We start from the raw sequence: 15,104 nt of genomic DNA, 5'->3' as shown, positions 1-15,104 counted from the left end.
AAGTCGTTGTAGTCCATAAGGCGAATTGGAGTAAGCATGCATCATATGTTTATTACTATGATCCGAAACGAAATATTCCTGGAAGAGTCGAAATCCAAACTACAATTTCGTCAGAAAGATTAAGAATCCCTAGTAATCACTTTACAATGTGGCCTGTGACGGATCATGTTGAAAATATCACGTCTTTGTAATTCGTTGCATTATATTAGTTGAGAGAGTTTTTCCAATATATAACTTATATGCATGCTATTTCTTTATTATTGTGGTTATGTTTTATGAAATCAAATGCTAAAGTTGAAATTTAGTATATTGTGAACGGCAAGAGGTTTATTACTATACATAACAACAGAACATTGCCTTGCCATACATAAGAGTTTGGGACGTATTATTTTATAACAGAGTAATGCCCCAAGGAAAAAAAAGATAACTAAGAGTTTGTCTATATCAAGAGTTCTCAAGGTACATGAGTATGCGAGCACTTATACAACAACATATGTTCAATGCAGAACACTCTTCTTGAAGAATTTGCTGCCTCTCTTTCCAATCCCCGCACCTTCAAGACTCGATGAGAGATGAGACCTTGTGTCTGGTCTCCACGTTAGTTCTTTGAGAAGTGAGAACAAAGACGAGAGCGCGGGTGAAATTTCGCTGTCTTTTATGTTCTTACATGACACTACTCTCATGCTCTCAAGCTCTTCCCAGTGTAAAATCACTGACTCTAAGCCGCCAGAAGTTAAGACTGAGCATCCTTCCAAAGACAGAAACCTAACCCTCCTGCAAAGAGAAAGGAGATTATCAAAAGCCCGCAAAGAAGAAACACTCGACCACTGAAGAGTAAACATATATACAAGGAAGTGATCTAAAGCAAAGTGTTTACCTGAAAGCTTTAGCCAAACTGAAAGAATCATCACTCAATCCCCAACAATCCTGAATACTAACCTCTGTTGCTCCATCACACACTTTAAACAACGCTTTCATCCCATCCTTGTCATTCAAACAACACCTCTTGAGTTGCAAACTCTCCATAGCTGGACAAGACCGCAACAACTTTTCCGGTCCAGGACTAGAATCTATCTTTCTACACGAAAAAATCCTAAGTGTCTTCAAACTCTCAAAATACGAAAGCGCAGCTATCCAACCATCGTCCATTCTATGGTCAGCAATGGTCAGCTCATCAAGCAATTCACAACATTGCCCAATTGCTTTAATCCCATCAAAGCTACCTTCACAACCACTAAGCTCTAGCTTCACCAAACTCTTACACCCTTGTGCTAAAAACGTCAAACCTATATCAGACACTGATGAACTATACAATCCGTCTACGCTTCCAACCAATCTCAAACCTCTAAGATTCTTACACGAAGCAATGCCATGCAAGAGATTATCATTACACTTGTGCAACTCTAACTCTTGCAAATCAGAACAGTCCTCAGCTAAACTCACTAATCCCAATTCAGTAGCGTTAATCACTACAAGTTTAAGCAAATCACAACTCCCTCTTCCTAAAACGCTAAGCCCTCTATCAATTACGTCGCTTTGCAATAGATTCTCATCAAGAAAATCCCAATTCGACGAATCTGAAGGTAAATGTAAAGTAATCGACTTGTGACAGAGCAAGATACCCGAATTGACCGGCGGATTCATACACGCGGCGTTAGCTAAATCGACATGCGTGAGCTTTGGGAACCTAGAGACGAGCCTCCCGGACAAGACGAAATCGAAATCAAGAACCTTTAGAGTATGGAGACGACGACCCTGGAGACTCAGCCAGCGTTTGCAGACGAGTGAGACGTCGTTGTTGCTCTGTTGTGAATCAGGAAGCTTCCCGAGGATCTTGAGGAGAAGAGAATCGGATAAAGAGAGAGTTGGGTCGACGTCGACGATTGGATTATTGAAAGGCTTGACATTTTTTGAGGGTTTGATGTGGTTTTGGTTTTGGTTTTGGAGATGCTCACCAAATTCAGACATTTCTTGTTGCTTCAGGCTATATCTCTTCTTTTAACTGATTTTGCGCGTCTTTATTACTTCTGTCTTAACCCAGAAATAGTGAGTCTTTTTGGACAACGACTTTTGATTTTGAGTCTTCGAGTTTCTCGGTTCGGGTAGCTCCGGTTTTCGGTTTATACGGTTATGGAAGAAAGTAGTTCTGATTTAAACGGGAAAACAAAATTTGATTCGGTTTGGATTAGGACTTTTTCGTGTAGAAAGATATTTTTTTTGATATACATGTAACCAAAAAGACAAAACTCTCAAAATGTTCGGTTTTTATGCTATTTCAGTTTGGTTTATTTTGGTTGTTTTAACGGTTACAATGTTACTAAAATTTGGTTTAATTTTGATATAGATTTGGTTAATTTGGTCAAGTATTAAAAATCTAATTTGGTCAAAGTTCAAAACATTTTGATAATAGATTTGGTTAATTTGGTCAAGTATTAAACATCTAATTTGGTCAAAGTTCAAAACATTTTGATATAGATTTGGTTAATTTGGTCAAAGTTTGAAACATTGATGGAGATCAAGATCTACGGCAACAGATGAATAAATTAATAAACATTTTTTATAAGGTTATTAACGACGGATCCTCTCATCCTCCCTCCTAACCTAGTTGTTATATACGTATTTTTATCATATGCTAAATTGAATTTTTACATTATAGTTTTAAATATTAATATATGTAAATTAGTTTTAAAAATAAAACAATAAACTAAATTGTAGAGTGTAATTCAATTGTTAGCTTATTGCATCTTTCTAACTTATATAAATTAAAGAGTAACTCAAAATACTACATTGTAAGATTATTTTTTTTTCTTTCAAAAATATCATTATTTGTTTTTTTTTTAAATGCCGCAAAAGTTTTATTTTTCCTAAAGTACTAAAACAACACAAAAATTAATAAACGTAAAATACATTTTTTTGGTTTGAGACTTGAGTAATTGAGTTAACTATTTTAGATTTATGGTAAACCGTTTACGGGGTATGGTTAAGTGTTTATGATTTACAGTTTAGTTTTGAATGTTGAAAATTTAGTTTTAGTTTGATGATATTTTTAGAAAAAAAATATTCTAATAATATTTCTGAAATTAAAACTAATAATAGTATTTTGGAAGAAAAAATCATCTACTTATTCTATTTACATAATTTTTAGTATTGTATATTGATTGAAAGTTTTTATATTTACTTGAAAGCATACTCCTACTAAATTTAGGAAAAAAACAAAACTGAATTTAGTAATATAAACTGTGAACACACACAATAGACAAAAACATGAATGATGAATGATGATGATGATTTTACAGGTTGTAAATTGTAATGTAACATTTATTTATTAATTCAAGTAAGATCAAATTTATAATGAGAAAAAGAGAGAATCCAAGAAAACAAAAGAACTAAAAATATTGTATCGTATAGTATAAATATTTGAGAGCAATCAATGCATTCAGCTTTATCTCACTCAAAAGCAAAAGCACACTCCCCCATCAAAGTGTTTCTCACTTTTCGTCTCTTTCCACTGTTTATAGAGATTTTGATTTTGATTTGCTAATCATCTTTTGTGTTTCTTTTATCAGCTTTTATGCTTCCTCTTACAGATCTCTCACACCCTCTTCTTCTTCTTCTTCTTCTTCTTTTCTTCTTCTTCCAACTCTAATGGAGTCTTCTAAGAAGTATAAACTCTGTTCTTGCTTTTATCTGTTCCTCTTCTTCTTCTTGACTTCTGTTGCAGCTGACCCTCAAACAGAATCTCTTCTCTCCTTAAAATCCCACCTCACCGACAATTCCAACAGCTTAAAAGACTGGTTTATCATCACTCCCGGAGTTTCCGACAAAGCTCTCGCATGTTGTTCTTGGTCTGGTGTCCGATGTAACCAAGACTCGACCTCTGTTGTCTCCCTCGACCTCTCTTCCAAGAATCTCGCAGGGGATTTGCCAGGAAACGAGTTACTCGTCTTCACTGACCTCCTTGAACTCAACATCAGCGACAACTCGTTTTCCGGTGAGTTTCCGGCTGAGATCTTCTTCAACTTGACTAATCTCAGAAGCCTTGACATCAGCCGGAACAACTTCTCCGGACGTTTCCCCGACGGTAACGGTGGTGGCTCAAGTCTCAAGAATCTGATCTTTCTCGACGCCTTGAGCAATAGCTTCTCCGGTCCATTACCGATCCATCTCTCTCAGTTAGAGAATCTCAAGGTACTGAATCTTGCGGGGAGTTACTTCACTGGCTCGATCCCGAGTCAGTACGGTTCGTTCAAGAGTCTTGAGTTTCTTCACCTTGGTGGGAATTTGCTAAGTGGGCACATACCACAAGAGCTTGGGAATCTCACAACTCTGACTCACATGGAGATTGGGTATAACTCATACCAAGGAGTGATCCCTTGGCAAATAGGTTACATGAGTGAGCTCAAGTACCTCGACATCGCTGGAGCTAATCTCTCTGGCTTCATACCAAAACATTTCAGCAATCTCACAAAGCTTGAATCTTTGTTCCTCTTCAAGAACCATCTATCTAAGGAAATACCATGGGAGCTTGGACAAATCACTTCTCTTGTTAACTTAGACCTCTCAGACAACCACCTCTCTGGTACCATACCAGAGAGTTTTGCAGGTTTCAAGAATCTCAGGCTATTGAATCTTATGTACAATGAAATGAGTGGGACTCTCCCTGAAGTAATTGCTCAGCTACCTTCTTTGGATACTCTCTTCATATGGAACAATTACTTTTCTGGTTCACTTCCCAAAAGCTTGGGGATGAACTCAAAGCTTAGATGGGTCGACGTTTCAACCAACAGTTTCCAAGGTGAAATCCCACAAGGTATTTGCTCAAGAGGTGTTCTTTACAAGCTCATGCTTTTCTCCAATAACTTTACTGGAGCTCTACCTCAATCTCTCTCCAACTGTTCCACGCTAGTTCGTATCAGGCTTGAAGATAATTCATTCTCAGGTGTGATCCCTTTTAGCTTTAGCCAGCTTCCTGATATCTCATACATAGACCTCTCTAGAAACAAACTCGCAGGAGGCATTCCTTTAGATATATCCAAAGCAACAAAACTTGACTACTTCAATATCTCCAATAACCCTGAGCTAGGAGGCAAGCTTCCACCGCAGATTTGGTCTGCTCCTCGTCTTCAGAACTTCTCTGCATCATCCTGCAGTATCTCTGGTCCTCTCCCTGAGTTTGCATCATGCAAATCGATCACTGTTATTGAGTTGAGAAATAACGATATATCAGGGATGTTAACACCAACTGTTTCCACTTGTGGCTCTCTTCAGAAGATTGATTTAGCTGGAAACAGCATTACAGGTGGGATTCCTGAGAGATTTGCAAAGCTTCCACATTTGACAGTCTTGGATTTTTCATACAATAACTTGAGTGGTTCCATCCCATCAGACAAAGTGTTTCAATCAATGGGGAAACATGCATATGAAGGCAATGCAAACCTATGTGGGATTCCTTTGAAATCATGTTCAGCTTACAGCTCAAGGAAGCTTGTGTCTGTTGTGGTAGCTTGTCTAGTCTCTATTCTGCTAATGTTAGCTGCAACTTTGGCGTTGTACTATATTCGTCAAAGAAGTCAAGGTCAATGGAAGATGGTGTCTTTCGCGGGACTCCCTCAATTCACAGCAGATGATGTTTTGAGGAGCTTTGGTTCACCTGAACCTACTGAAGCAGTTCCAGCTTCAGTGAGCAAAGCAGTTCTGCCAACGGGAATAACAGTCATAGTGAGAAAAATCGAATTGCTAGACAAGAAGAAGAGTGTTGTTTTGAACGTTTTAACGCAGATGGGGAATGCAAGACACGTAAACCTGGTCAGGTTGCTAGGGTTTTGTTACAACAATCATCTTGTGTATGTGTTGTATGATAATAACCTGCATACCGAGACTCTAGCTGAGAAAATGAGGACAAAGAAGAAAGACTGGGCAACTAAGAAGAGGATCATCAATGGAGTTGCAAAGGGACTTTGCTTCCTTCACCATGAATGCTACCCTACAATTCCTCATGGAGATTTGAGGTCGACTAATATATTATTCGATGATGATAAGATGGAGCCCTGCTTGGGTGAATTTGGGTTCAAATACATGCAACATTTGAACAAAGGCTTGGTGTCTTCAACTGCAAACACAGGTAATGAAACACAAAATTCTCTTAGCACTAGTGTATATAAATAGATGTAGGTCATGTGCACATCCTCTTTTGTTGTTTCTAACATTTAGACTCTCTAAAGCAGATCAGATGAACGTAATAAGAGAGGAACAGCAAAAGGATATTTACAACTTTGGACAACTTATTTTGGAAATCTTAACAAATGGTAAGCTGATGAATGCCGGTGGAATGATACAGAACAAGCCAAAGGATGTTCTTCTACGAGAAGTATACACAGAAAACGAAGTGAGTTCTAGTGATTTTAAACAAGGAGAAGTTAAAAGAGTTGTTGAGGTCGCACTTCTCTGCATAAGAAGTAATCAGTCTGACCGTCCCTGCATGGAAAATGTACTCAAGTTCTTGTCTGAAGCAGATAATAGGTTTAAATAGGTAATAAGAACCATGTTAATATGCACATAGTTCCTCTTCCCCTATAGATATAGTAAAAAGGGAATCCTCATATATATAGTATTGTACCAAAACGTTCTCTTTCTTTCTTTCTTTTCTGGATCTTTGTGTTATGATGTTGTTCTTGTTTAATAATACATTCAAAAAGGTATGGTCTCTGCAGTTTTAATGTTATGTGTGCCATCTAAATGAAATGAAGATTGCAAACTCATAGCTTTATTATATAAGACTTAACTGGTTTTATGCAAGCACCGATTTAGAATACACAGCTTGCTTGCTTTGTGTATAGCCTAGCTAGTGGACATCGAAGCAGTTCTGCTTTTTGAAGTGAATATGCTTTGCGTCATTCCTAACCATACTCCCCACCACCACGAGTGTTTGCAAAGCAGAGAACAACACCCACATGCTTGCTAAGCACACTGCAGCTTCTACTGAAAGGCGGTCTTATGCTTACGTTAAACCCACCATATGCATAGATCAAGCATGAGTGTGATCCATCTAGTTTGATATCCTTTTTTCGCCACAATAAACGTTGGACCTGTGTTCCATAGTCCATACTTGTTGGGATAGAACAGCTATTACTTGAGGAATTCTTTTGAATTTGATTTATCCATTCAGATATATGTCGGATAAAAACACACACTTAATAAAAAGCATTTTGCTCTTTCTGCGTATTAACATTCCATATCTTATAATTTAACGGCCCCTAAACCAAACTTACTAGACTAGAATAGAAACACTGACTAACTTAGAAGGTCCTACAACTACAACAGTTCCATTTTAATAAACACATCTACACAACTCACACTTAATATATAAACCGTAGGTACTCTCTCTGTCTTTATAAGTTACACCCTTCGTTTTCCCCATCTTTTTCCGGTGTCTAAACCAACCAGCCTTGAAGATGATTGAGCAGGTGATGGACCTTCTACACCAACAGACTCTGGAATGTCCAGATTCGCTTGCATTGATTGCCCAGAAGCTGCTAGTGACTGTCCCTGTGCATCGTCGACCTGAAGCAATTGTATCCTAGCTTTCGCGATCTGTAAGCAGTAAACAAGCAGACTGGGTTATATAAATCCTAGCTTGAGATATATCTTATTGCAATAACACACAGAAGAGAGAGCATATGGTCTTCACCAGTTCAATGTGATGAATGGATCCACGCGCTTCAGCAAGTCTAGTCTGCAACTCATCCCATCTCTTTTTCTGGAATTCTTCGTTCTCCATTTCGTTCCCTTTCTCACCCAACTGCTGATAAAGAGCTGTAATCACCAAATCAGATGTTGTCCTCAGAGCCTAGGTCATACTTTAAAAAAAAACACAAATCTTTTTTCGAAAAGAGTCTAATAATAACCTGTGAAGATGGATAGAATCCATAGCTGAGTTGGGAGATCATAGAGTTTCTTTGCAAGTGTAAGAGAGGATCGCAGGATCTCTCTGGCTTGTACGGTGTCATGCAAGGAAAGAGCTAAATTTCCCAGGAGTGTCAAATACTGTGCAACGAGCTGCAGGTTACCCATATGATTATGTGCGATCTGCAAACCCTTGGCAAGACGATTTCTGCATTGATATCATACATTACATTGGAGCATTAAATCATATCTTCACATACTATGAATTTAGTGACATATCTTGACATAGTTCTTTCTCTTATCTATGAACACAGATAAGGCGCATCATCCACTCTAATTTGGTTTTGCACGATCATTATCATTGGAGACAAAAAAGGGTAGGGGCCTCAACAGCTAAGACAAAAACCAATGCGCAAATGTATTCACAAAGCAAACCACCTTTGACAAACTGAGAAGTGAGCACATACCTTGCTTCCTGTAGATCTTGTTGCTTCATCAGGAGGAGACCGTATGCGAAGAGAATACTAGCTTCCTCTCGAACACCAGATAGTGAATTCGTCATTCCATTGAGTGGTCCAATTAAATCAAGTGCCTAAAGACAAATCAGAGGTTTTAAAGCAGCCTTCTTAAGCTCACTGGCAATATAGAGTATATAAACATCCATGAAAATGTCAAACCTTAGATGATGATTCAGCATCCCCAATAGTGAGGTAAGAAACAGCTGCAAAAGCTTGACATGACGCTTGCATTGACGTACTTCCTGTCAGCTGAAATAACAGTTTATATGTGAAATCATCATGGGCAGCAAAAAGGAAAATAGTTTGACTAATATCAAATAGGCACATAGAACACCTCATTCCAAAAACTATACATGAGATTATCTATCATATACATGAGGTTATAAATTTTACCTTGGTCGCTTCAATACAATGGAAAGCAGCTTCATCGTAGCAACCAACAGAATGAGAATATTGCCCCCTGAGCATCTCAATCACACACTCAGAAGCATGCAAAATCGTTGGAAATCGAGTAAACAAATTTTTCATCTCAACTAAAGCCTGCACAAACGATACTTAAGAGTAAAATTTTCCTTCAAGAAAGCATGATGCTAGAGAAGACCGCTAATAGGGCCTAATGTGAGGGGAACTTGATCGATTATGCATACAGAGCTGGTTAACTCAGGTAAATAATTACATCACAGAGGCGTGGTGAAGGGAGGCAACAAGAAATATAGAAAAAAAAACCGATGATCTACCTCTTCTGCTTCGACATAATCAGACCTTGTAAGTTCCAAAGCCACTCTATTCTCAAGGAACTGCATCTGTAGAATAAGAAAAATCGTAGACATCCAGATAGCTGTGCGCCGTAAATCAGTTTCTGCCGAGAGAGAGGAAACACGAAAAAGAAAATGTGAGCTTCAACATTAAGAATTGTTGCTTCAACTAAGTGTAGGTAAAATAGAGAAGTAGATTGAACCTCTAACTTCGTCAGTAATTCCAAGCTTGATCAGTTCATCTGCATAAAACATAGCAAACACACAACATGTCATGCCGTGAGATGGAATCCCCTAATCTTCTTACTTGCATCCTAAGAAGCAGATGGCTAATTTCCTCACAGAAGCCACATGAACTAAGAAAATGGAACACTAATTACACCGATTCAATTATGAGGCAAAGTTTTCTGGTGAGTTCAGTGCAACAAGAGAAAGAATGTATCTGATGCTGATAAAATGCAATGGTAGGAAGTAAATTAATAGATAACGGGAACTTCAAGGGACAAGGATAACAGGACAACCTTGAATGATCTGCAATCCAGACTCGATACGTTTTGAACACTCTTTAAAGAGTCCCTTTGGACGTCCCGATATGACAACCATAAGATGGACCAAAGCATAGATGGCACTTTTTGGCAGCCACTCTCCATCAATTGGAGATGGTGAAAGAAGTAGCCTCTCTGTCCATCCACGATCTGTGTTGCCAAAGTATGCAGACTCCAGAGACTTATCAGTGGTCGAAGATGGAGATAATGCGTTTACACGTTCTTGAAGCTGAGATTGTCTTGCAGAGAGAGCCGACCTTTCTCTGGAAGGAAGATCGTAGCGGGAGAGACTATGATTTACTGAACTCAGCTCATCCAGATGTTGCTGGATCTCCTGCATTTTATGAGAATGAGCATTCATGGCCTGGTCTAAGCGGTCGACATGGTGCTGAGCGTTCTTATAATCACAGAGCCTGAGGCGATAGAAAACATGCAACATCTCATTGTAGAAGAACAAACCAGGGCAGCGATCAGTCTACAAATGAAACGGAAATTAGCTGATGCAGGACAAACCAAGCAAGCAGAAGTGAAATGAGCAAAGAATAGATTTTGGATATACAGTAACATACCTTGTCTGAAGAAATGGTCTGCCAGATCTCATCGCATCGCTGAACAGCCTTTTCTACTGAATAATCATCGGTCCATTGTATGATATGAACGTGAAGCATGGAAGCTGTGAAGAACATCTGATTGCAGTACAGACTCAAATAATTAACAACAACGATCACCTGAACCTCAAACGCAAAAATAAACAAGAGACAATCTACCTGGAGCTCAGTAAAACATATTTGCGAAGCAGAGAAAAAACCAGACTCGAGAGCAGAGAGAGAAGAAGAGAAATCGCTTTCGTTAATGAACGTGTTAGCGAGCTGAGAGTTGAAATTGCAAGACCAAAGGCAGGCAGAAACATCTTGAGGGGCAGAAGATGCGAGTTCGAGAGCCTTGAGGAGAAGGTTGCGTTGAGGAGGGAACGAACCAAGGAGGTGATAACAGTGGCTGAGCAAGCTATAAGTCTGGAATTTGAGATCGTAGGAGGAAGGAATAGACTTAAGGAGAAGAAGAGAGCGCTCGAGATGAGACTTGGCATGGTTGACATTGTGAGAGTAACGGAGTAGAAGAGAAGAGACACGGAGGCGAGACTTGACTTCAACAAGAGGAAGGAAAGAGATCTGACTCTGGCAGATGGCTTCCAAGCACTTTATGGTTTTTCCAATCTCACCAAGCTTCTGGTGGTGATCCGCTAGTCCCCACAGCCCTTCCGCCACTGCAGAACCTTCCATAGCTTTCTGCCACTGATCGAGAGAGAAATCAAAGATAAAACTCATAAGAAACAATAAATAAAAAACATGCCAAGAGGTCTGTAAAAGAAAAAACTACATAACAATGATCAGAAATCATGAACACTAGGAAACGTACAAAGAATTTGGCAATGTGAGATTGTACCAAAATAATTATGGCAAAGTATATAGTGAGTAACCAACACAACACACACTTGAGATAATAAAAAAAACCACAAAGACCACAGATCAATTAAAAATTCCAACAGACACCTAAAAAAAAGCTCCTTTAACACAGTCTTAGAAGCAGAGTAGAACAAAATCAAAGAAAAAGGAAGTCAACTGTGCTATTTTCATAGTATTCATAAAGTTGGATGTTGTTTGTAATTCAATAAGAAAAATGTATATACACCTGCAGAGAGAGTAGCAGTCGTTAGCAGTGCTTGAGTGGGGGTTGAAACGGTGTTTCGAAAAGCCAAACACTAAATTAGCAGAGCCCCAACCACAAGAGAGCTAAACTGCAAATTGCTCACTCTTGAAACCCAAACAGTTTCCTACTTTGTTCATTATAAATTGCCCAAAACTCCTTTCATCGAACAATAGGTATACACACCTATTGAAACCCAAACAGTTTCCTACTTTGTTCATTATAAATTGCCCAAAACTCCTTTCAGGGGTTTCATCGAACAATAGGTACCAAAAAAGACCCAATTTTTCAGCTAGAGCTATAAAATTGTGCATCATAACTCAAACTGATCCGACCCTTAAACCCAATCGAAAGCATTAGAAAACACATACCACGTTCTCGGTGACCTAGGTCGTGAATTGGGTACGAAGTTGACCAGTGTGGCTCGTCGTCGAAATCCCGGGTTCGACCGGCTTTTGCTATCGGAATCTTGGGCGCGTCAACATTTTTTTGGTTTGACTTCAGATTGGCCAAGTACAAAAGCCTAAGGCGCTTTCTGCAATCGAAACACGGCGAAAAATCTGTACTTTGGTTGCTGCGTGACTTGAGCTCTTTTGGTCCGGAGACGGTGGAAGACGACAAAGCACTGACCTTTCTGTTTCTGCTCTCGGCGATCCAAAACTCACTATCCGACCCGTTTTTAAGGTATCCAGACCCGTTTCTATTGATTCATCTCATACTCGGACCCCAAATTTCCCAAGCTTTAGGATTTGGCCCATTTAGGCCTGTTTACGTTTTTCTTAGTTATATATATATTTTTTTAACCCTTGAACTGCATTGACTATTAAATAGAAGATACGGAGTTGTAATCAGCTAAGATACAGGGAGGAATTGAAAAATACATAGTAAATTATGTGTTCCTGTCTCGCTGAAGTTTGGCTAGTTTATCCGCTAAGTGATTCGATTGCCTTGAGGTCCATCAAAAAATGACATTGTCAAATCTTGTTGCCCATCCTTTTATATCTTGTAACCAGTTGTAAATATCAAAACGTAGACAGGACCTATTGATTGTTGTTATCAAAGATTGGCAATTTCCTTCAAAGATTACATTTGTGAATCTACTCCTCCTTGATTATTGCATAGCAATGATTAAGCTTTGACATTCAACTTTAATAGCTGACTTGACATTAGACCTTGTTGTTTGACCTGCTTCTCTAAAATGTTCTTGATCATCACGAATTATCCAACATGTTGTAACTTGTTTGTCACCATTGAGGAAACTGCCATCATAATTACATTTAACCCATCCATAGAGTGGTTTTTGCCAGTTAGAACTATTCCTTTTGCAGTTGATGGTAGAACTTGGATCCTAATGATCATGCCTTGAGGGTTGAGGAATGATTGCTAGCCATTCATCCGTTTCTTGCTTAGCTTCCTTAAACGATCTCTGCCAACTATGATTCAACTTTTGAAAAATGAGCTTGTTACGACTTGTCTAGATTTTCCAAAGGATCCAAAACGGAAGAAGGGAGAATCGATTATAGTGACTCCTCTGTTTATGAAATTCTAGGATAAACGGAGGAGTCACTATGAAATTCTTAGTTATATATATTTCAACATCTTTTTACATTAAATTTGATTTTTCTTAAAACTATTTTTAGTCAGAATTTCAAACAAGTAGAAAATGCTCATTTTTCTAGTTAAATATAATAATTAATCTGACATACATATATAGTAAATGTTTGAACTTTTTTTTAGTTGGTGTTAACAGTTTTGACAATTCAGCTGATATGCATGGAATTATGAATTTTGAGTGTAAATCCATCTTTTTCGAACACATAAAAAAGGAACTTATGCATCGTTTCCTTTGGCTGGTTTATCATTATTGAATGTTTCTTTCTCTACATCCACATAACGACAAACGACTAGTCATTAAATAAACCGGGCGACTGATCTTTGTGATCCACATCTTAACTTCCCATAGCCACACCATTAAAGGATCAGGACTCAGGATGCAAGATTAAACCGGATCTGAAAAGGAGGCGTCGAACCTGGTCTGATAACAAAATGTCCATAAATCAAAAACAATATTCTATATACATAGTATATGCTCCATTTGTTGAAATTAGTCATTTACAAACACAAGAACTTTAATCGTATAACCAGGTTCTAAAATAATATTAGGCAAGTGTTATGCTATATACGTTATCCGGACGTCATAAAAGACTATATTCTAAAGTGAATAATAACAAATAAAGACGAGACTAAAGCTCTAAATTATCATTATTCTTATTATTACTTTTCTTTTTTTGTTTACCAAAAATTATAACAAAAGATGGTTTTACTTTTACAATAGTTGTCTATCTAAGATTTGTAAGTAGAAATCACTAATTAGTACATGCACATCTCTCAGACGAGTTCTTTAGCTAGTGGATATTGTTAAACTGCCAACCAATCAAAAACATCAATCTTATTAGTACTTGTTATTATTGCGTTAAATACATTATAATCTACTGTCATTTACATATTGTTAGCTTATTAAAAAAAAATACAGATTCAGCTCAACAAAGAAAGCTACACATTCAGTCTTAATTAATGTATAATTGGTCGATACATGCACATTACAGACACTAACGCTTAAATGATAAGTAAAAAAAAAACGAATTAAATGTGAATAAAAGAACATGTGAATTCATATTTCATTACTACAAAATGTCGTTAACGGAGTAAATTAATCAAACTGTTTAACAAAAAATAAGTCGATTTCCTCACGTGCGTAGTCGGTCCCCACGTAACAGTATCTTACCACCGTTAGAAAAAACTCTACAGTTTGAAAACATTCCACGTGGCGTAAATTTGTTGTATCACTAGGTGTTCTTTCTTTGTAGACGATTATTGCTTACAACCGCCGAACGAAAGAGAACGAACACACAGTTATGACTTATGAGACAGTTTGAGGGCAAATCTGTCCAACTTGCTGCGAAAGGAAACTAATCATCACGTGACAATGCACACACACGTAATCACACACTCACACACTCACACAAGACGTCACACTACTCTCTCTCTCTCTCTCACTTCATTAATGTATAAAGACACCTGCAGATATCATTAAATGCGACATTTTTTCAAAACCTTTGCTTTTTCCACTTTTTTGCTCCCTTCCTCCCTCCATACCTCTCTCTCTGAGCAGCTCTCTCTGCAGATTTTAAAAAACTTCTGGTTAGAAACAAAAAAAAAGAAAACTTCAGATATTTTCTGGGTTTATGTGTTTTACAGTTTATATATCCGTTCATGCGCACTGATTCAGTTTTTTTTTTTCGAAGATCGGCGAGAGTGGAGAGGAGCATCGAAGAGAAAACGAAAAATCATGAGCGTAAAGATCTCTCTCTCTTTCTCTGTGATTTTTTTTTTTCTCTTTTTGCTGAGTTCTCTATCACACTCTTTCATGAACGGTAGAGGAAAATAAAATCATCACCGTTTGATTATCTGTTTCCTCTGTGTCTCCCACGCGCGTACCAAAAAGCGCGTGTGTTTTCTTGTTATACTCTCGCTCTCACAGAGTCGGCTTGTTTTCAAATATATAGTCTTCACCTTCTCAGTCCTTAACCATTTCCACTTTTTGATTCATCATTAAAAAGTAGAAAGAAAGTGAAAACCTCTCTCTCTCTCTCTCTGAGTAACTTATACTTGTTTTCTTC

The 15,104-nt window shown here is 38.0% G+C and overlaps 3 protein-coding genes across 4 annotated transcripts; 1 reads left to right on the top strand and 2 right to left on the bottom strand.

Moving 5' to 3' along the window:
• LOC104725643 (F-box protein At5g51370) lies at positions 290–2,021 on the bottom strand. Its single transcript, XM_010444316.2, has 2 exons — positions 878–2,021; positions 290–774 (listed from the first exon to the last, which is right to left on the bottom strand). The coding sequence occupies exons 1-2, from the start codon at positions 1,966–1,968 to the stop codon at positions 498–500; spliced, it is 1,368 nt and encodes a 455-aa protein (XP_010442618.1). The 5' UTR covers positions 1,969–2,021; the 3' UTR covers positions 290–497.
• Positions 3,445–6,756, top strand: LOC104725642 (leucine-rich repeat receptor-like protein kinase TDR). Of its 2 annotated transcripts, none has more exons than XM_010444315.2 (2): positions 3,445–6,121; positions 6,225–6,756. In XM_010444315.2, the coding sequence occupies exons 1-2, from the start codon at positions 3,646–3,648 to the stop codon at positions 6,527–6,529; spliced, it is 2,781 nt and encodes a 926-aa protein (XP_010442617.1). In that variant the 5' UTR covers positions 3,445–3,645; the 3' UTR covers positions 6,530–6,756. The 2 variants fall into 2 exon arrangements, with proteins under 2 accessions (XP_010442617.1, XP_010442616.1); XM_010444314.2 differs by having other exon boundaries at positions 6,222–6,756.
• Positions 7,173–12,091, bottom strand: LOC104725641 (MAU2 chromatid cohesion factor homolog). Its single transcript, XM_010444313.2, has 12 exons — positions 11,796–12,091; positions 10,488–11,012; positions 10,290–10,406; positions 9,697–10,195; positions 9,379–9,417; positions 9,158–9,279; positions 8,814–8,960; positions 8,580–8,669; positions 8,370–8,494; positions 7,905–8,110; positions 7,688–7,812; positions 7,173–7,590 (listed from the first exon to the last, which is right to left on the bottom strand). Exons 2-12 carry the CDS (start codon positions 10,998–11,000, stop codon positions 7,396–7,398), a joined length of 2,178 nt encoding a protein of 725 aa, XP_010442615.1. The 5' UTR covers positions 11,001–11,012; positions 11,796–12,091; the 3' UTR covers positions 7,173–7,395.

This window comes from Camelina sativa, chromosome 11, assembly GCF_000633955.1.
Source record: "Camelina sativa cultivar DH55 chromosome 11, Cs, whole genome shotgun sequence".
Classification (NCBI taxonomy): Eukaryota; Viridiplantae; Streptophyta; class Magnoliopsida; order Brassicales; family Brassicaceae; genus Camelina; species Camelina sativa.
The sequence above is the reverse complement of the archived record's forward strand: the minus strand, read 5'-3'. Positions and strand labels throughout refer to the sequence as shown.